The sequence below is a fragment of the Chlorocebus sabaeus genome, chromosome 22 (assembly GCF_047675955.1).
Source record: "Chlorocebus sabaeus isolate Y175 chromosome 22, mChlSab1.0.hap1, whole genome shotgun sequence".
NCBI classification, from domain to species: domain Eukaryota; kingdom Metazoa; phylum Chordata; class Mammalia; order Primates; family Cercopithecidae; genus Chlorocebus; species Chlorocebus sabaeus.
This window is the reverse complement of record NC_132925.1, coordinates 42,817,580-42,839,320: the sequence shown is the minus strand read 5'-3', so window position 1 is coordinate 42,839,320 and position 21,741 is coordinate 42,817,580. Positions and strand designations below refer to the sequence as shown.

The 21,741-nt window shown below is 41.1% G+C and overlaps 1 protein-coding gene across 6 annotated transcripts in view; it reads right to left on the bottom strand.

Moving 5' to 3' along the window:
* SEC22A (SEC22 homolog A, vesicle trafficking protein) overlaps positions 1-8,637 on the bottom strand; it is a 77,368-nt gene extending 68,731 nt beyond the window's left edge. Inside the window, exons 1-3 of one of the 6 annotated variants that reach the window (XM_073009771.1) lie at positions 8,540-8,637; positions 5,718-5,786; positions 1,152-1,352 (exon numbers count right to left, since the gene is read on the bottom strand). In XM_073009771.1, coding sequence (XP_072865872.1) covers positions 1,152-1,333 — 182 coding nt within the window. In that variant the 5' untranslated portion in view covers positions 1,334-1,352; positions 5,718-5,786; positions 8,540-8,637. The other 5 variants (XM_073009766.1, XM_073009770.1, XM_073009768.1 and 2 more) reach the window with 5 other exon arrangements.
* Between the last annotated feature and the right edge of the window lie 13,104 nt (positions 8,638-21,741).

The window sequence follows — 21,741 nt, the reverse complement described above, 5'->3', positions numbered from 1 at the left end:
AGCTGCTTACCTAGCAGTGCCCCCTGGATGTCTAATGGGCATCTCAGATTTAACACGTCCAAACAGAACTCTTACTTTTTACCAATCAGACACACTTATCCTCTCCTTTCTTGCTCATTTGAGCTTCATTATTCATCCAGTTCCTCAGATCAAAAAACTACAGGTGATTATTCTTTTTCCCTCACATCCCATTTCAATCCAGTAGGAAGATTTGCTGGTATTAATCCCAAAATATAGCCCCAATCTATTTCTATTCATTACAACCCTAGCTCGTTACAATCAGCACCTCCACCTGAACTTCTCTGAGTCTTCCATCTGACCTCTCTGCTTCCACTTTCTCCTTTATTCTTTACAGTGCAGCCAGAATGACCTACTCTAAGCCAAATGAAATCATGTAACTCTCCAGCTTAAAACTACCCAGTATCTTCCTACTGCATTAAACTAAACAGACTAATAGACTCCAAACTTACTACATAACCTGCCCCATTCCTACCTTTCTGGCCTCACTTTCTGCAAAACTCTATTAATTGTCCATAATGCTTCAGGATCACTGGTTTTCTTTCTGTCTCTTGGTATGTAAAAACGGGCTTCTCCACTGGCTGCTACCTTTGCCTTGCTCTTCATACACAGCATCCTTCATATAACTACCTCCTCTCTCATCTTTTAGGTCTCTGCTCAAATGTCACCCTCTCAGAGAGTCCCTTGACCACCATAAAGAGTCACTCTCTAACCCATTTGCCCAGTTTTACTTGATTTATATATGATACAGTGATAAGTGCTACCCGCTCCCACTAGATGTAAGCTGCTTCAGTTCTTTGAGGGCAGATGTTAGGTAAAAAATTTTATTTCCAATTATAGTTTGCCTACTACATCCCTAGGTAAGAAAGAATGCAAATAAATACTTAGTGATGAACTTATAAGAGGAATATCTATGATCTGTGCAACTATAAAATTTCCTAGAGCCAGATATAAACACAAAGAAACTACAAAAAGGCTGCGGCTGACATGATGACTATTTAGTGTAAGTTCAGAATATGACTCTTGACTTGAACAGGCTTTCCTAATCACTCCATTCTATTGCAACCACTTAAACTTCATTAAAATGACAACTACTGGGCGAGCGAGTCAAATGAAGCAAACTGAAGTCTTACTTAATGTTATGATGTCCAGTTTTCAGTGTACATCTATCAGGAAGTTGAGCAAGTTTCCTCGAGAGCATTTTAAAATACTTTCTGCACTCCTGCATTCCTGTGCTTTGTTCATAATCAGTAGAAGCAGAAAGTGGCAGTCCATCTCTGACACGAATGACTGAGGCAGATAAAATCATAGACATTTCAACCAACAGAGAAGACCTAAAACAAAAAGAACAATTTGGGTTAGATAAAAATTAAAGCCAAACTTGATTAGCATATGTAAAAATGTTCAACTCACAAGTAATATAAGAATACTAATTAAAATGGCCAGGCACAGTGGCTCACACCTGTAATCCCAGCACTTTGGGTGGCTAAGGCGGGCAGAGCACAAGATCAGGAGTTTGAGACCAACCTGGCCAACAAGATGAAACTCCTTCTCTACTAAAACTACAAAAATTAGCTGGGCATGGTGGTGCACACCTGTAATCCCAGCTACTCAGGAGGCTGAGGCAGGAGAATTGCTTGAACCTCGGAGGCAGAAGCTGCAGTGAGCTGAGGTCGTGTCACTGAGCTCCAGCCTGGGCAACAGAGTGAGACTCTGTCTCAGGAAAAAAACAAAACAAAACTAATTAAAATAACATATTATGCTTCACTTAACATATTAGCTTTTTTTTTTTTGAGACAGCATCTTGCTCTGTCACCCAGGCTGGAGTGCAATGGCGCCATCTTGGCTGACTACAACATCCCCCATCCAGGGTTCAAGCAATTCTCCTGCCTCAGCCTGGGATCCCATGCCACAGGATAGGATGTGTCTGGGACCACCGGCGCCCGCCACGGTGCCGGGATTACAGGCGTGAGCCACCGCACCCAACCACATTAGCTTTTAAAAAAATAATACTTCTGTCTGGCATTCTCATAAGTACAGATGGAAGTAAAAACTGGTACAAACAGTTCTCAAAATGATTTGGCAATTTCAACAGGAGTTTAAAGGCATATCTTTTGACCTCAATAAATTTAAATATATACCTGTCTTGAGAAAAATAATCAGAAATCCAGACAAAATTTTAAACAGACATTCTTCCACTCAAATAACTGAAAGCAATCTAAATATCCTATAACATGGTGATGGTTAAGTAAATTATAGTATATTCATATAACAGAATATAATGCAGCAATTAAAAGTTATGTTTGTGGAAAAAGTTTAATAATGTGGTAAAATGCTTATATGTTAAAGAGAAAAAAGCAGGATAGCAATTGCAAATGTTGTTTTACACAAACATAAGGATAAAGAGGCAAAGATAAAGAGAAGGAAAAAGGGATTGACAAATGGATGCAGAAAACGATGCCAAATTAAGAATACGCCCACCTCTACGAAATGGTATTATGGGTAATTATTATTTTGTAATTTCCTAAATGTTCTCAATATTCACAGTAGACATATACTACTTTTATAATCGAAAAAAAATTATTTAAAGTAAATTCTAAAGCTAAAGGATATTGGTTTTAATGTTGTTCTCAATTGTTTAACCAGGAAGTAAATCTTAATGGCCTATTTTATTGGATTCTCTTCTTGCTTTACAAAAACAGATGAAAGGACTTCACAGGCCTGAGTCTGAAGGAGCTCAGGTCAACAGTCACTCAACCTTTCATAAAATATACAGTGGCTCTCAAACTTCAGCTTGCATAAGAAGTTGATAGTTAAAAATGCAGATTTCTGGGCTCTGCCCTCAAAATTCTGAACCACTGACTGTGAGATAGGGCTTGACAATCTGCTTATTGTCTAAGGCTCATACTTTTTAAAACATTAAATTAAAACACGTTCACTATCTAAGATTAAGTGATAACTCTTCTCTGTCAGGCACAATGTCACTAAGGGCTTCCTCACTAGTGGTGAGGCAACCGGTGAAAATTCGAAAATTTGATTAAAATCTCATAGGCATTTTTCTAAAAATACTGTATCTTAGACACTAAATTAATCCTTACCTGACCACTTCATCTAGGTCAATATTATCTCATTTCAAAAAGGAAAAAATGAGTTAGTAATACATATTTAAAAAAAAAAAAAACCCATAGAAAACCAATTGTTACAAAGCTTGTAAATCAGGAGTTGATAATTTTCACTGCTGTGTGAAGTCAAAATCCGACTTCCCATTCATGGTGATCACTGATCTGACAATAAAAATTAACCCAACTAATAAAGCTAAAGCATTAAGTTCACTATCCCTTTTTCCTCTTTTCATGAGGAAGAAGGAGAAATCTCTAGGTATTACTGTGTCATTACCCTTTAATATTTTTCTCCTTTATTTAGAGACAGGGTCTCTCTATGTCACCCAGGCAGGTACAGTGGTGCGATCTGAGCTCACTGCAACCTCCACCTCCCAGATTTGAGCAATTCTCATGCCTCAGCCTCCCGAGTAGCTAGGATTACAGGCACACGCCACAACACCCAGCTAATTTTTGTATTTTTAGTAGAGACAGAGTTTCGCCATGTTGGCCAGGCTGGTCTCAAACTCCTGGCCTGAAGTGATCTGTCCACCTCAGTCTCCCGCAGTACTGGGATTACAGGGGTGAGCCACCACACACAGCCCCTCCATTCATTTAAAGAGAAAAATATCCAGAAGCAAATTAGTCTTTTTATTACAGTGGAATCTCCAAACTGAAGTCCCAGTGTGACATATCGCAATCGGTGTTTTTTTCCATTCATCCAGTCTTTTTTCTCTTCTAAAAGCAGTAGCATGAAAAAGCTGGGATCCCTGAAAAGATACCTATACTATAAACTCCTCTTTAAATTTTTTTTACCATGTTTTATTTAATTATTAAATCAAAACTGTTAACATTTAGCCTAAGTGTAAGAAAGTAAGAAAATGTCTTACTTTATACCCTTAAGCATTTATTATTTAACTATAAAACTGTTGTCTTTCCAGAAGTACACTGCAACACAATAACCATTCTGGGAATTAATTTGAGGGCAAGTTGTAACTTACAGTTCTAAATACCCATATTTTAGTATTTAAAAGTAGACTGGGTTGGGTGCCATGGCTTATACCCATAATCCCAACACTGCTTGAGGCCAGGAGTTCAAGACCAACCTAGACAACATGGTGAGACTCTGTCTCTACAAAAAAATTTTTAAAATCAGCTGGGCACAGTGGCACACGCCTATAGTCCTTGCTTTGGGGAGGCTGAAGCAGGTGGGTCGCCTGAGACCAGGAGTTCAAGGCAACGGTGAGCTATGATTGTGCCACTGCACTCCAACCTGGGTGATGAGCAAGATCCTGTCTCAAAAAGTAAAATAAAAGTAGACTGCATTACTTTATGTCTGGCCTCTCTAGGATCCTAATAGAAATATTAGGAATAGTCTTTATTAATAGGTTGCCAAATTTCATGTAGTCTTCAAAGTTATTCTTTAATGACTTGGAGGACAGATCAATAAATATATGATCCATACTTTCTAAAACACGTACTGTAGAAAGAATACAATTTTTGAGTTCCATTCATTTAACAAACATTTACTGAGTATCTACTGTGTGCCATGAATTTTGCCAGATAGTAGCAACGAAGAGTCCTACCATCAAGAAACACCCCCAAATTAGAGAAATTCAGATGAAAAGAACAAACATAGGTGTGTTGCCCACCACTTCACTAACTGGAAAACTAAAGTTGGACAAACTTACATTTCAATTTTTTTTTTTTTTTTGAGACAGGGTCTCACTCTGTCACCCAGGCTGGAGTACAATGGCTCACTGCAACCTCTGCCTCCTGGGTTCAAGCAATTCCCCTGCCTCATCCTCCCAAGTAGCTGGGATTACAGGTGCCCCCCACCAAGCCTGGCTAATTTTTGTATTTTTAGTAGAGATGGGATTTAACTGTGTTGGCTGGTCTCAAACTTCTGACCTCAAGTGATCTGCCCGCCTCGGCCTCCCAAAGTGCTGGGATTACAGGTGTCAGCCACAGCGCCCAGCCTCAAATTTTCCTAATACATACTTTAGCCTTTAACCAAAAGCAGAACATAGCAGTTACATTCCCTGTCAAAATTATTACAAGGTTGTCAGAGAACTGTTTCCACATATCTATAGATAAGATTTTTCTTAGGGAAAAAATTAAACCTCTTCCTACCAGAGTAATTTGATTCAGCATCCAAACCACTTGAATTTAAGCCTGACAAACTGGGATGAATGTCCAATGATCAACGTCAGGCTTAACTAATTTGTAGACAGACTCCAATCACCTTAGGCTAAGCTGTCGCTCCATCAATTCAATAAACATACCCCTACTTTTTTTCTTTTTACCTTGGATTCATAATATAGTTTGTTGTTTTTTAAACTAATCTTATCTGGACTGCACTAGCAGAAAAGGAAATGTGTCCATGTCAGGCCTAAACTAGGTTAAAGTATCTTTAAGGTCTAAGGAGGGTTGTGGTTGGGAAAATCCCAAGGAAGAATCAGTGGAACTGTGGAAAGCAAGAGGTTACAACAATTGCATGGGAAGATTTAGGAGTTTTTAGCTTATCAGGGTCATAGATAAATGTTTAGGGCACTGGGCCATTTCTCCTCACCTTTAATACACAGAAAATATTACACCTGCCTTTGGACAGCAGCAGTTAACTCATAGGGAACCGGAACAGTGGCTATTTTTTCCTCTCCCCATCAGCAACTGTTGGAGGAAAAAGCACAAGTTAGAATCTAGGTAAATCTGGGTAAACTTTTACATAAAGGCTGAGGAAAATAAATTCCCACAATGCCAAACTACTATGGTAATGGCTAGCAAGTTCTCAGACCCAAGATAACAAGACACCCCTCTTCTTCAGAACCTTGTGTGGGTAATGACTATGGGCTCAATGTCTCAGGAAGGTATCTCTCAAAAGGTAATAAATAAAGCCCAACATATAAGTGGATTTTGTATATACGTTCTAACCAAATGCTTTCACAAATGCCACTTTTAAGATAAAAACATTTTATACTGGGGGCAAAAGCACTCATATTTGTTTTAGTTCATAATTTCCCAGTCTTCAGTCATCCAAGTACCACTTTCAGAATTATCTTCATCCATCTGTACTATTTACTTAATATTGGTCTTTGAATTGACTTACTTTTCTTGTCCTTTATTTTTTAGTAATAATATCTGTGAAATCAGTTTTGAGATATTAAGTTTTTCTCCTAATTTAAATTAAAAGAACTTGTTTCATTCAAATATGTATGTGTGTGAAAGTTTTGGGAGAACTTTAATGTTCATTTGCTTATCAAATTATCTTGCATATGTGACAGTACCAATATGGTACATATTATTTTATTAAAAGTGTTAGCTGAGATCTGTGGGAATGGGGAAGGGTGGTAGTTAATTTGGACAGAAAGCTATACTACTTGTGATACACAGGGAGGGTGGGGGATAGATTGGGTGATAAAGAGGATGGAATTTCTGTCATTTTGCCTATGCCCTCTACCTCACTAGCAGTGTGTGACATTCCTATTACGGATGCTTACACTGCACAGTATGTATAAGACCTCAGGCTTCACAACAGATTTTACCCACATCTAGGACAGGGCCCCCAATACATGCTCAAATGTGTCAATTCCAACACTTGTATAGTGCCACATAGTTCACAGTTGGGTAGGTAGAACTGCCAATTTACAGATGAGGAAACTGAGGCTCACTTCAATGTCACATTGCTAGTATATATCAGAACTGGTACTTCAGTCTAAGTTTCTAGTATCTACACACCACTATGCTTCATCAGTCTACCAAAACCAATAAGAGATAAGAAACCAGGGATATAGAAACTAGCTATTCACTTGCTGCCTGGGTTCTAATCCTGGCTTCACCATGTAGCAGACATGTAAATTTGGGCAAGCTTTGCCTTTCTACATCTCAATTTCCACATCTATACTTTATGGCTACTAACAGTATCTATCTCATAGGCTTATTTTAAAGATGACAATAGTATCTATCTCATAGGATGATGTAAAGCGCCTGAAACACTGCCTTGTAACATACTAAAAGCACTATATTAAATATTTGCTATATTATTTATTGATAACTCTCCATGGACCACGCACTTTATACACATTACCTCATTTAAGCCTTCCAAAAACCTGTGAAGTAGGTATTATTAGTTCCATTTTACCTTTGAGGAAATTCAAGCCCAGAAAGCTTAAGGAATTTTTTTAATCTCTAAACCAGTAGGTGACAAAGTAGGGATTTAAACTCAGACCCAACTCTAACAACTCTGTGAGACACTCAAGGAAGGTCACAGGCACCCCTGTGATACCTGGGCCTCTTTCATAGACCAACATAAGATATACTTCGATTTTAACCAATTGCACGCACACACACACACAAAAAGGCACTAAACAGATGTGATGGTTTTCAACATAGGAAATACCCGAATGCCCTATTACTTTAGGATACGGTCACAGGTGTCAGAATTAAATACTGAAGGAACCTTAATATACCACAAATTGTAGGTACCGTTTAAGGCACTGCCTGATTCCTTACGATCTTAGCATGTAAGCAAATATCAATAACATGGAAAGTGATTCAGAGTTTGAAAAGTAGCTGTTCCCCTGACTGAAGTTCCCAACATCTCCAGTCTGGTGGCTGACATTTTTGCTCTGGGCTAGGCTTTGCCTTGGCTGAATAGGCACAGGAGGGACTGGTTCTCAAGCTAGCCCCTGCCCCAGGTGGACGACCCAGGAAACTAAGCAGCAGGAGAAAAATTATCTTAAGCTGTCTTCACTGGCAGAGAGATTCAAGACAGCTGGGGCTTGTCCTTTTCTTTCGGAAGCCTCCTCCACTTGTTGAGCCAATTGCTCAGGTCTCCCTTCTGCCACATCGTTCCCAAAGTGACTCTTGAGGCAGGGTCTCAAGAGCTTTCCGTGAGCCAACACGGGCAAATATCTGGGTTCAGGGCTCACTCCATCCCCACAAGACGTAAAGTAAGACACTGGTTCAAGTCCCATTCTGCCTAACAGAAATAGGAAATACCACCTCAAGCTCCCGCGGGCCACCTACACAGGTAGATCACCGTGTTTCTGACAACTGGGCGCCAGGGAATCCCTACCAACCTGCTGACAGCCAAGTGCGACAGTCCCTCCCCTTTAGACACTCCTTCCCTGGCTGCCCAATACCCGAGGCGGCTCAGACGAGGCGCAACGGCCGCCCGCGTGGCCCCAGAGAACCCTCAAGTCGAAGGGAACGGGGTCCCTGCTTGCCCGTCCCTCCAGAGCTCCGCGGCCCCGGCTCCCACCCCAAAGGCACGGACTTGGCTCCTGCCTGTCGGGTAGGTCTTCAGTCCCGAGGGCGAAGGCCGAGGCTGTCGCGGGAGGCAGGGAGAGGGAGGGGAGAGGCCAGCAGGGGTTCGAACGACCTCTAAGAAGGGAAGAAGAGGACTGGGAGGGGCCGGGAAGTACCTGTCGAGACGGGACCCGCCGCTCCGAGTGACGCACCCCGCAGTGCATTGTGGGGCCTGGGAGGGGCCTTTCGGCGGGGCTGCGGCGCGTCCAACGTGGCTCGCGCCCGCGGAATCAAACCACGCCCCCGTTCCCTCGGCTCGCCCAGGCCAATCGGATTCTGCAGGAAGGACACAACAACCCGCCCGATCCCAGGACCCGCCTTAGTCCCACCCGCTCCAGGAGAGATTGGCAGCGTCTCTCGCACCTGCGCCAGAAAAGTACAGTCCTCTGATGACAGAACTACGTTGACTTTAGAAATAGGGCCAATCCCCTCCTCTCGCCGCCCTGTATCTGCAGGCATTTTGTCTTTCACATGCGGCCCCTACAGCAGACACTTACAAAGGGGACAGGGAGAAAACCCCCCTCTGGGTGAGCAAGGAGAGGACCTGGCCCCGTCTATCCCCACACACAAGAAGGAAACAAACTATGGCAGAGAAGTGCCAGATGCCGACCCCGCGACCCCTTCCAGCCTTCGCATCGGTCATGCGTTATTAAACAGGCATTTACTGACTGTTCACCATGTGCCAAGCACCGTGTTAAACGCGGGGTTACAGGAGTGGACATAACACTTGATGGAATTTAAGACGTAATTGGAGCAAAAGATATGAAAGCATAAATAGTTACAGAATTATAAATTGTGATCAGTACTGGGAGGGAAAATTAGTGGGTGCAATGATGAATTAATTTTGGACTGTCAGGAAAGAGACTTCTGAATAAGTGCCTTTTAAGCTGCAGGCATATTAAAGAACCTTAGAGAATGTTCCCCGTCAAGGAACTATTATGTGTGAGGTTGTTAGGGCATGAAAGAACTTCGTGTGCTCTAGGAAGTAAAAGGACGTCAGTGTGGATGGAGTGTAGGGAGCAAGGAGAAACTTCCAAAATACAGCCTGAAATCTGTAATGTGGCCAATAAGAGCCAGCATGGTCTGGCCCTTGTCTCATCTCAGCCCAAGGTCAATGGGCAACTAATAAAGACTATTAAGTAGGATCCTATTTGCATATTTAAGAATCACTCAGGCTGTTTGTGGAGAATAGTTCGGAAGAGGGCAAGAAAGGCTGCTGGAAGGCCATTTGGAGGCAGTTTCATCAGGCAAAGCCAGAAATGATGGCTTGAACTAGTATAATGGGAGTTAGAGACAGAAAGAGGCAGATAATTTCAAGATATGTATAAATTAGAGATGGTATCCAAGGGACTTAATAACAGATTGGTTTGCCGGGAAGGGTCAAGAAAGAGGAATATTAAGGATGACTCCTTAAGTAACTAGATGGATTAAGAAGCCATTTACTGATTCACAGAACACAGGAGGAGGAGCAAATGGCTTGGAATATGTTAAATTTGAAATGTCTATAAATAGAGATGTCAAGTAGATTTGGATATGTAGGTCTAAAGTTCAGAAGAAAGGCCTGAACTAACATAGATTTGGTCCTAGATATATACTCAACATAAATGTATTCATATATTCACTGGAAAACATATGTATAAGAATGTTCATGAAATGAATAAATTTTAGAATATTCTCATCCGGCGCGATGGCTCATGCCTGTAAACCCAGCACTGTGAAAGGTCGAGGGGGGCGGATCACTTGAGGTCAGGAGTTCGAGACCAGCCTAGTCAACATGGTGAATCCCTGTCTCAACTAAAATACAAAACAATTAGCCAGGCGTGGTGGTGGGCATCTGTAATCCCACCTACTTGGGAGGCTGAGGTAGGAGAATTGCTTAAACTGGGAGGCAGAGGTTGCAGTGAGCCAAGATCACACTACTGAACTCCAGCCTAGGCAACAGAGCGAGACTCCGTCTCAAAAAAAAAAAAAAAAAAAAAAAAAAGAATATTCACATAATAGAATACTATACAGGAAGGACAATAATCTACAACTATATGCAAAGCATGCATGAATTTTACAATCACAAAAATTGAGTGAAATAAGTCAGACACAAAAAATGATTACTATATTACTCCATTTACATAATGTTCAAAATAAGAACTCATATAAGGTAATAGAAGTAAAATATTGGTTAACCTTAGGTAACCAATTAGTTACAATTATTAGTGTTAATAATTAGAAAGGAACAATAAGGGATTACTGGAGTTCTAGTAATGTTCTTATTGATCCAGGTGTTGATTACATGGTGTTTTCAATTAATGAAAATTCACTGGACTAGATATGGTGGCTCACACCTGTAATCCCAGCACAGCACTTTGGGAGGCTGAGGAGGCCGAGGCAGGCAGATTTCTTGAGCTCAGGAGTTCAAGACCAGCCTGGGAAACATGGCCAAACCCTCTCTGAAAAAAAAAAATACAAAAATTAGCCAGTCGTGGTGGTGCACACCTGTAGTCCCAGCTACTTGGGGGGCTGAGGTGGGTGGATTGCTTGAGTCCTGGAGGTTGAAATTGCAGTGAGCCATGTTTGTGCCACTGTACTCCACCTGGGCAACGAAGTAAGACCCTGTCTTAAAAAAAAAAAAAAAAAAAAAAGAAAATTCATCAAGCTGTACACTATACTTATCCAATTTTTCAGTATGTATTTTACTATTGAATAGAAAGTTTATGTTTTTCCAAAGGTTAAGGGCAATCCAGCCATGAATGAATAAGTGATACTAGACTAGACCTCCCACTACTGTAATAGAAAACTGGACCAAATCTATGAAACAAGTGTTTTCAGGCATTGGACAATTGGCATAGTAAAATTGTGATCTTGGAAGAAAGGAAAACAAAACAGATGAGCCCCCAGAATATCCACAGATTTCTTTCTGGAGGTATTTACCTAAGCACAGGATAGAAGAAAGCCAAGCAGGGTTTGTTGAGGACACAGATATTGGAATTAATAGAGATTGAAACAAATGGTATTTGTGGGGCAGAGTGCCAGAGAAAGAGCTCTAGAAATATACATAAGGATTCCTGTGAATCTTTGGTATAACTTTAAGGGTAGACCATATGAGACTGGTGAATAAAATTACTGGGGAAATTTAAGCTGAACAGCTACAAGAACTTGTATAGAGTTTGGAAACATTCAGGCTCTGACTGATTAGAATGGGAAATCTTATTAAAAACCTGCAGCATTTGGTAAAGAGACCCTAAAAAGGCCGCACTTTAAAGCTAAATTAGCCCAATAGTAAAGACTATTCTAGACCCACTTGAACAAAGCTGAAAAAACTGTACTGCAAGTAAATTAAATGCTTTCTTGAACGAAACTTAACAGTCTTTCAAGACAGACAACAAAATTCAGGTACTTAACTATGTAATATATGCAATGCCTAGGATCCAATAAAAAAATTACTACACATGTGAAGAAGCATTAAAACATGAGCCATAAATGGAAGAAGAATCGATCAATAGAAACAGACCCAGAAATGACCAGGATGATGAAATTAGTTTTTGTTTGTTTGTTTGGTTTGGTTTGTTTTTTTGAGATGGAGTCTCACTCTGTCACCCAGGCTGGAGTGCAGTGGGGCACAATCTCGGCTTACTGCAAGCTCCGCCTCCTGGATTCACGCCATTCTCCTGCCTCAGCCTCCAGTGTAGCTGGCACTACAGGCACCCGCCAACACGCCCAGCTAATTTTTTGTATTTTTAGTAGAGACGGGGTTTCACCTGTTAGCCAGGATGGTCTCGATCTCCTGACCTTGTGATCCGCCCACCTCGGCCTCCCAAAGTGCTGGGATTACAGGTGTGAGCCACCACGCCCAGCCTTAAATGATTTTAACAACAAAAATCACTTACACTTGTCATAAAAATTATAATGTGGAAGCATATAAAGTAAAAAATGAAAAGTCACCCCTCAACTTTTCTTCAGTCTTTCTCTTACTCAGTTAGTGAATAGTTTTTCATACACAGCTTTTTCAAAAAATGAGATCATATTCTACATATTGTTCTATAACTTGTTTTTAATGACTTAACAAAAGTTTACGGAGCATCCCCCCTTTCTATCCATCAGAATATGTGGGTTTACTTCATTCTTTTTAATAATGGGAGACGGTAATACCACAAGTTATTGAATCATTTTCTATTAGCAGATGTTTAGGTGTCCTTTTCATGCCATTACAAACAGCACTGTCACCAACACCGTCATATGTGCATCTTTACATAGTGTGTTTAGGTAGAACAGATTCTTTGGAGTGGGATTTCTCTGTCAAAGGGCATGCAGGTTTAAACTTTTTCTCCTCAAATTCCTATACTATATTAACTTGTACTCTCACCAATAATGTGCTTGTTTCCTCACACCCACACCAAAACTAGACTTGTATCATCGGACTGTTTTTAATTTTTTTTTTTTTTCTTTTGAGACGGAGTCTTGCTCTGTTGCCTGGGCTGGAGTGCAATGGCGCAATCTCGGCTCATGGCAACTTCCACCTACCAGATTCAAGTGATTCTCCTGTCTCAGTCTCCCAAGTAGCTGGGATTACAGGTGCCCGCCTCACGCCTGGCTAATTTTTGCATTTTTAATAGAGACGAGGTTTCACCATATTGGCCAAGCTGGTCTCAAACTCCTGACCTCAAGTGATCCACCCACCTCGGCCTCCAAAGTGCTGAGATTATAAGCGTAAACCACCATGCCTGGCCTTGCTTGCAATTTTTATGTTACTAATGAGATTTGATATTTTTAATTGTTTCTTGACCAAATGTGTGGAATCTTTTGTAAATTACTTATTAATCTGTCCCTTTGCCTAAACAATATATGAATGCTATTATTAATTTGATAGAACCTTAGATTTAAAGTGGCTTCCTAAAATATTACAAATTCTGTTAACTAAGGATAAAATGTTTCAGGCTTCACCTGAAACAAAGATTATCATTTCTTAGACTCTTGTTTTGAATGTTTACTTATTTGGATCCCAAAGTCCAAAAACCTGGTTGACGTTCTCCTCTTTTTAAAAAATAGAATCTCGTGTCATACTTTGCAGATAGTTATATTATCATCATTTTCCAGATGGGGAATCAGAGCACGAAGTATTGTACTTAGAGTCACAGAATGATTCACTAGCAGACATGCATCCAAAATCCATTGCTCCATCTTATTTTTCAATTATGTGCCCCACACTTTCCTCCAATTCACTCCTCACCACAGTCTCATTTACTGGAATAAAGAGCCAGTTAGTATTCATAGGTTTTATTCAAACACATAAATATGTAAGTTCATGAAAAAGTGAAATGATTGCACCTAGGCTATAAATTATTTCTTGTTCATGTTTACAAACGAGGTTTTAATTACTGTATACTTCTTGGCCATAGGAAAAATGACTTAGGAATAATTTTCCTGCAACCAAAATTTAGTAAGAAATATGTTTTAGTACAGTGGTGTTTGCACAGAGAGAGAAACCTCAATGTGACATTCTGGCTGTAGTTTAAGGAAAAAAAAAAATAAGGTAAGCTGCAAGGAAAGGACTTTAAACTTTTATTATGGGAGAGGGTTTTAAGTGGGGGATGTTCTCCCGATCCAAAATATGGTTTCCCTAACTGCTATAAATATATCAGTCACTTCTTCACCGCCTCCATATGGCAGTGACCTTGTAGGACAGATGGAGTGGAGAGAAAAGCCTATTTCTCAGAAATGAGGAGTTGGCTGTGTGGTACAGTGATACCTTCTCTTTCACTATTTTCCGGGGACTACGAGATGTTGTTATTAATACTGACAAAAATCATTTTAAAATTACTGCTCCTGTTTGTTTATTGTGTGCTAATTACTTTGTACTCATTGAGTTCTCCTAGCAGCCTTATGTTTTCAGTATCTTTTATTTTATTTATTTTATAGGACTAAGCCCCAAAAAACTTGGGCAATTTCCCACAGCGAGTAAAAGTAAGAGCCAAGATTCCCATCAAGACCTACCCGCTCACATGCAGCTCTGTTCCCCAAGATGCTTTGCTGCCACGTCCATTTGGGAGTTCCGGGATGGTGAAGGCAGAGGGAGGTGCCCTTGGGGCACCTCATATGTCTTAGAGATCCAGCCCAGGTCAAGTCTGTCTCTTGGCTTTGCAAGTTCAGAAAGCCAATGTTCTGAGCTGGTCCGTCCAGAAATGGGGTAAAGCACTGGGCTGGGGCATGGAAAATGTGGGTACAGACAAAATCCCCAGGACTGTGGAGGGGTGAGGAGTCAGGGGCCAGGGAAGCCACAGAGGTGGGGAGATGGGAAATACAAAGAGCACGCCACAGCAGATGTCTGGTCCATTCCAGCCATCACAGCAGTAGGCTGGAAGCCACATCATGGAGTGGTCAGGGTTTCCCAGAAGCCAGCCAAATGGCAACCAGGAATCCTGAGGAACTAAAGCAGCAGAAAGGCCTCTGGGAGCCTTGCCTCCTCTCACTGTGCGAGACCAACCTGTGTGCGTCTGGAGGCTCGCTGGGAGATCAGGGCAGACCTTGGGCTGGGGATGCAGGAGCACAGGGCGGGCACAGCTGCTGGACATGCATTGACTGACCCAGCCAAGCAACCCTACTAGAAACAAAGCTGCAGGTTACTTCGCCACCACAAACAATGAACCCTTTGGGTTTAAGTTTTTGGTTCACATTCCTGAAAGGATCAGTCTATTAATTACGTGCCAACTCATTCCCATTTAGCCACAGTGGATTGGAACATGTGACCAAAGGAGTCAGCCAGCAACCAATTAGATTCTCTCCTGAGTTTTACCTAAGAAACAGAGAATGAGTGAGTCAGATGGTATGGGCATGGAGCTGCAAGGTCATGTGGAGAGCTGGCTGGAGAGCCGGTGAAGTGCCATTTGTGGCCCAAATTACAGGGGAGTGGACATTTAGAACACAGCAAAGGAAGCCAAAGAGAAATGAATAAAATTATATATCTCTAGCGAGAGAGAGAGAGAGAGAGAGATAGACAGAGAGAAATCTCATTTCATGGTTTTCAATGAAGACAGGCTATTTCCTATAATTAACTCTCTGCAAAATTCCCCCCAGTGTTGATAACAAACCCTCTTTTTATTTGAGTTTCTAAGAGTGGATTGCTTTTCTTACCAACAATTTCTAATCCAGAAATTCATAAATTTCTGATTTATGAATAAGAATGCCATTATATTCATGAACAATGGGATGCTCCTTTCCAAGGAGAATTTTGCCTACACACATGGAAAATGTAATGAGTAATCCAAATGTAACATTGTGAGCAGAGTTGTCAGAACCCAGGATGTTGGATCATCTCATAAGTTTGGTTCAGACTGAGGCAGCAACTGGAGAATACTGTTTCCTGAGGAGGCAGAGAGAAAGGAACAATTATTGAATATCTACAGAGACCCTTAGATGTTGCATATGGGTTATATCATTTACATCTCACAACTCTTCAGGCATGGTGGCTCACTCCTGTAATCCCAGGACTCTGGGAGGCCGAGGCGGGCAGATCGCTTGAGCCCAGGAGTTTGAGACCAGCTTAAGCAAGATGGTGAGACTCCATCTCTACAAAAAAATACAAAACACAAAAAATTAGCCAGGCGTGGTAGTGTGCGCCTGTGTTCCGTTACCCAGGAGGCTGAGGTGGGAGGATCACCTGAGGCCAGTAAGTCAAGACTGCAGTGAGCTATGATTGTGCCACTGCACTCCAACTTCAGCGATAGAGTGAGACCCTGTCTCTAAAAACATAATAATAATAATAATAAATCCTATTATTTTATTGTAGAAGAATCTGAGGCTACAAGAAGTTAACAAAACTGCCCGAGGTCACAAAACTAGGAAGCCTCACAACTGGGAATCAAAGTCTTCCTCTTCCTCTTAGGTACTCTGTCTCCTAGGGACCAAATGATAACAGCAACTCACCACAGCCTTTATCCCATTGAGTAGTGATGGTCAATTTTTGTATCAGCGTGGATGGGCCACTGGGCACAGTGGCTTACGCCTATAATCCCAGCACTTTGAGAGGCTGAGATGGGAGGATCACTGGAGTCCAGGAAGAGACCAGTCTGGGCAACATAAGGAGACCCCTGTCTCTACAAAAAAAAACTTAAAAAAAAAAAAAAGTCATCTAGCTACTTGGGAGGCTGAGAGGCAGGAGGACCACTTGGGCCCAGGAGTTCAAGGCTGCAGTGAGCTGATTGCACCACTGTATTCCACCCTGCGTGACAAAGCCAGAACTGGTCTCTAAAAAAGCAAAACAGTGGGATCTCAAAATCAAAACCATTGAACTCATGGATATAGAGCATAGAAGGATGGTTACCAGAGGCTGGGAAGGGTAGTGGAGGGCTGAGGGGAACATGGAGATGATTAATGGGTACAAAAAATAGAAAGAATGAATAAGACCTACTATTTGATAGCACAATGGGTTAGTAATAACTTAGTTGTATATTTTACAATAAAGAGTGTAATTGAATTGTTCATAACTCAAAAGATAAATGCTTGAGGGGATGGGTATCCCATTCTTCATGATGTGCTTATTTCACATTGCACGCCTGTATCAAAATATCTTATGTACCCCAAAAATATATATACCTACTATGTACCCACAAAAATTAAAAATAAAATAAATAAGCAAAACAAAATAAAACAAAAACATGGCTGGACTACAGTGCCCAGATATTTGGTTAAACATTATTCGGGATGTTTCGTGAGGGTGTTTTGGGTGACATTAACATTTAACATTAGTCATCTGCTTGGAGTCAAGCAGACTGCCCTCCATAATGTGGGTGGGCCTCATCCAATCAGTTGAAAGCTGGAATAGAGCAAAGTCTGGCCTTCCCCATGCAAAAAGGAATTCTGCTGGCAGATGGCCTTCAGACTCGAGCTGCAGCACCCATGCTCTCCACTCTCCTGGTTTCCTAGACAGGGGTCCCCAACCTCCTGGCCATGGACCGGTACCAGTCCATGGCCTGTTAGAAACTGGGCCACACAGCAGGAGGTGAGCAAGAGCATTCCTGCCTGAGCTCCGCCTCCTATTAGGTCGGTGGTGGCATCAGATTCTCATAGGCACGCATGTGAACCGCGCATGTGAACTGCACATGTAAGGTCGCACAGTCCTTATGAGAATTACCCCCCGCCACCCCATCCATGGAAAAATTGTGTTCCATGAAACCAGTTCCTGGTGCCAAAAAGGTTGGGGACTGCTGTACTAGCCCATGCTGCAGATTTCGGATTGACCAGCCTCTATAACCTCATGAGCCCATTCCTTAAAGTAAATCTCTCTATAAATACACACAGGCTATTGGTTCCGTTTGTGGGGTGAACCCTGACTAATACAGGCAGTGATGAATAACTACTACTGGCACTTTTTTTTTTTAAGTCTGTATAAGTAAGGGCATTACTTCTGACACCTCGGGCTTATAGAAAAGAACATTCAGAACCACAAAATAGAATACATCTGTTGCAAAAACTCCCCTCCCTTGTCTATTTAATTAATTAATTAATTAATTAATTTTTTGAGATGGAGTTTCGCCCTTGTCACCCAGGCTGGAGTGCAGTGGAGTGATCTTGGTTCACAGCAACCTCTGCTTCCTGGGTTCAAGCAATTCTCCTGCCTCAGCCTCCCAAGTAGCTGGAATTACAGGCATGCACTGCCATGCCCAGGTAATTTTTTTTTTTTTTTTTTTTTTGAGACAGAGTCTCGCTCTGTCACCAGGTTGGGTGCAGTGGCGGGATCTCGGGTCACTGTAACCTCCACCTCCCAGGTTCAAGCAATTCTCAGGCTTCAGCCTCCCAAGTAGCTGGGACCATAGGTGTGCGCCACCACCCCCAACTAATTTTTTTTGTATTTTAGTAGAGATGGCGTTTCACCATGGTGGCCAGGATGGTCTTGATCTCCTGATCTGGTGATCCACCCACCTTGGCCTCCCAAAGTGTTGGAATTACAGGCATGACCCACCTCATCCAGCTGAATTTTTGTATTTTCAGTAAAGACGGGGTTTTGCCATGTCAACTAGGCTGGTCTCACCTCAGCCTCCCAAAGTGCTGGGATTACAGGCATGAGCCACCGGGCCCAGCATATTAAATTTCATTAGATTGCATTTTAAAGTAACTTTCTTGACCTTGTCTTCAGATTCCAGCTTAGCTCAGTGTTTCAAGTAGTGGGAATATATAAATTAACCAGGGTATTACTCATCATACTTTAACACCAGCAATAATAAGTACTGATTCCGGGCCTACATTCTTCAGCACAATCACAAATCTCCATAACCTCCATCCGCACACAAGTGTCATTGATACCTGCAAGTGCCAGAGAGGAGATGCTAATTTGAAAACTTCTATTGGCTGTAATTTGTTTGAAGGTGGTGAACTGAATCACAAATCAAGCTGAAGTTGTGCTTTAATATTCTTCATTAGTATACAGAGTTGTTGGAAAGATGTAGGGAGGGTGAGTCAAGGATGAAATCTCAGATTATTCAGTCAATTATGCATATCTATTTTGGAACACTTTTCTCATTTCAGGCAACCAATAATTCTTTTGGAGGGAAGGGGAAGAGCAAATGGACAGTATTTACTAAAGTTGCATTTTGAACCTTGTGCCAATGACAAGGATACTGTTTAGACAAATACTCATATTTTAATAAATAAAATTAGGAATAATAATAATAAAAAAACAAGTTCCATACATTTAGAAATGAAAAGGGGCCAGGCACGGTGGCTCATGAGTGTAATCACAGCACTTTGGGAGGCCAAGGTGGGAGAGTCGCTTATGCCCAGGAGTTCTAGACCAGCCTGAGCAACATAGTGAGACCCCATCTTGGAAGGAAAGAAGGAAGGAAGGAAGGAAGGAAGGAAGGAAGGAAGGAAGGAAGGAAGGAAGGAAGGAAGGAAGGAAGGAAGGAAGGAAGGAAGGAAGGAAGGAAGGGGGGAGGGAGAGAGAGAGAGAGAGAGAGAGAGAGAGACCGAAAGAGAAAGAAAAGGAAAGGAAGGAAAGAAAAAGGAAAGGAAGGAAAGAAGGAAAAGGCATACTAACAAATAATCTGTGAGTTGAAGAAATAGAACCCTTAAAATTATACAGTGAAAGCACTGCATACTAAAACTTAAGTGATGCAAATAGAAGTAGAAAAAATGCTACATTCTTATGACTGTCTATATTAGACACAAGATAGCAAATTAATGAGCAAAGCATTCAATTCAAGAAGTTAGAAAAAGAGTAATAGAATGAATTAAAAATAATAGAAGGGTCCTGGCGCAGTGGCTCAAGCCTGTAATCCCAATGCTTTGGGAGGCTGAAGCGGGTGGATCACCTGAGGTCAGGAGTTCGAGACCAGCCTGACCAACATGGAGAAACCCGTCTCTACTAAAAATACAAAATTAGCTGGGCACAGTGGCACATGCCTGTAATCCCAGCTTCTCCAGCTGAGGCAGGAGAATCACTTGAACCTGGGAGGCAGAGGTTGCAGTGAGCCGAGATTGCGCCATTGCACTCCAGCCTGGGCAATAAGAGCAAAACTCCGCCTCAAAAATAAATACATAAATACATAAATTATTAATAATAATAATAATAGAAGGAAGAAAAAATGAAGATGAAAACAGAAATTACTGAAAGTAGAAAGTAAATAATGGGATGATTACCAAAACCAAAACAGATTGTTTGAAAGGTAAAAGGACTAAGCTCTTTTAGCTCCCAACCAAAGGAGAAAACAGAGTAAGAGATCCACAAATAAATAAAGCTAGTTAGTTATAAAAAGGTTGATGATATAACTATAAACCTAGCAGAGAATTCAAAACCTATTGGGGGATTATATAAATGAATATCACACCAAATTCTGAAAGCATAGTTGAAATGGAAAACTTTTGAGAAAAAATATACATTACTAAAACTTTCAGAGAAGGGATAGAAAATTTAGGTAGACCAATAACTATTTAAACATTGAATCAGTCATCAAAAATTGACTCCCCAAAAAGGCATCAGGCCTAGATTTAAAAAAAAACTTTTTATTTTGAAATAATCTTAGACTTAGATAAAAGTTGCAAAAATAACATTGAGAGTTCCTGTGTAATCTTCACCCGGCTTCCCCTACTGTTAACAGCTTACACAACTACAGTACAGTCATCAAAACCTGGAAATTAACACTGGTACTATAACAAAAAGACTAAAAACTTACATAATTTTGCTAGTTTGCCCATGAATGTCCTCTTTCTGTTTTGGTATTCAATCCAGTATCTTGGGTTGCATTTAGTTATATGTCTCCTTAGATTCTTCCAATCTGTGAGATTTCCTTGCTCTTTTCTTGTTTTTCATGACTCTGATACTTCTGAAAAGCACTGCTAACTTATTTTGTAAAATGTCCCTCATTCGGGTTTCTCTGGTGTTTTCTTATGATTAGATTAAGCTTATGCATTTTTGGCAAGAATATTATGTTTGGTCATTCTCAATGCATCCTACATGAAGAGGGTACATGATGTTAGATTCTCATAACCAATAACATTATTGATTACTGCTGGAACAAACCTGGCCCTTAAAGCCTTCTTGATGGCTGCAGGATGGGGCACTCATCGTGTCCCTTTGCTGTAAGAAGAAGAGAACCTTAACCTTAAGGTCAAGGGATCCAGGTTTTTGTTTTTTAACCTTAAGTGCGGAGAGTTCATCATAATCATTTCAAGAGTTCCTGAATTCATAGCAAATTATCATGATCAGTCCATTAAATCCCCTCTCTTGCTTTATATCATTTTAAAGCCCAATGCTATTCATATTACTTGAAATGCATCAGTACACACAATAACATCACGTATTCATAAGGACATTCATATACTTATGGACACATCTCACACACTGGTAAGGGAGATGCACATGGGGACAAAAGGGAATCTGTAAATTTAAAAAAAAAAAAAAAAAAGCCAAGAGAGGGGCTTATCTGCCCTGGCAGTGCTAATCATGTCCCCAGGTTGGAAGGATGATGAAAGCAGCTCTCTGGAGAGGTGGTCCACGGAGGTGGGAGCCAGGCAAAAATGATGGGCAGAAATCACGGAGGGTCTATCCAGACCTACAAGCAACACCATGAGGCCACAGGGAATTTGCTGGACATGCAGAGAACTTTCCAGGTCTGTCTGCCCTTCTGTCCACTTTAAGTGTCCAGTGTTAACACATTCAGACCCTGGTACCTGGGTAGCTTCACGTGGAGTCACCTGGCAATTCCTTAGGTTCCTAGAAACACAAACAGCCAGAGTCTGACTGAATTTTGTCACTGATTTATTTCAGGATTGATATAAAAAGTAAATTGTTCTCCTTAGAATGGTGTTCTCCTAACATATCCCATCAGGAAAATGT